General features: G+C 44.2%; 1 protein-coding gene across 6 annotated transcripts in view; it reads right to left on the minus strand.

Annotated features, from left to right (window-relative positions):
- The window catches only part of BCL2L15 (BCL2 like 15), a 12165-nt gene that overhangs the window by 7237 nt on the left and 4659 nt on the right, over positions 1-269 (minus strand). For all 6 annotated transcript variants that reach the window (XM_025052215.1, XM_015595463.2, XM_025052213.1 and 3 more), the window contains one exon: positions 98-248. In XM_025052215.1, coding sequence (XP_024907983.1) covers positions 98-224 — 127 coding nt within the window. In that variant the 5' untranslated portion in view covers positions 225-248. The remainder of the gene's footprint in view (positions 1-97; positions 249-269) is intronic.

A 269-nucleotide genomic window follows, 5' to 3' on the forward strand; every position in this document is an offset into this window, starting at 1 on the left:
GCTTAAAGTTTGCCCTTTGAAACTTAAGTGGAAGTAAGAAAGCATACCCAGATTCTCCTGTTGACTTGCAGGCATTGCCTCAGACCAGGAGACTTACCTGAATCTGGTTCATCTACACTATGCAGTTCCCGGTTAGCGACCATCACTGAGGTGCCTAAGAAGTCTGTGAGTAGGAATTCCACGATGCATTCTGTTTGCTCCTCAAAGGTTCGGGGGTTCTTCATTTTAGATGTTTGAGTTTTCCTTTTCTACAAAACAGGCAGCTTTCA

Source organism: Pteropus alecto, unplaced genomic scaffold (genome assembly GCF_000325575.1).
Source record: "Pteropus alecto unplaced genomic scaffold, ASM32557v1 scaffold106, whole genome shotgun sequence".
Classification (NCBI taxonomy): domain Eukaryota; kingdom Metazoa; phylum Chordata; class Mammalia; order Chiroptera; family Pteropodidae; genus Pteropus; species Pteropus alecto.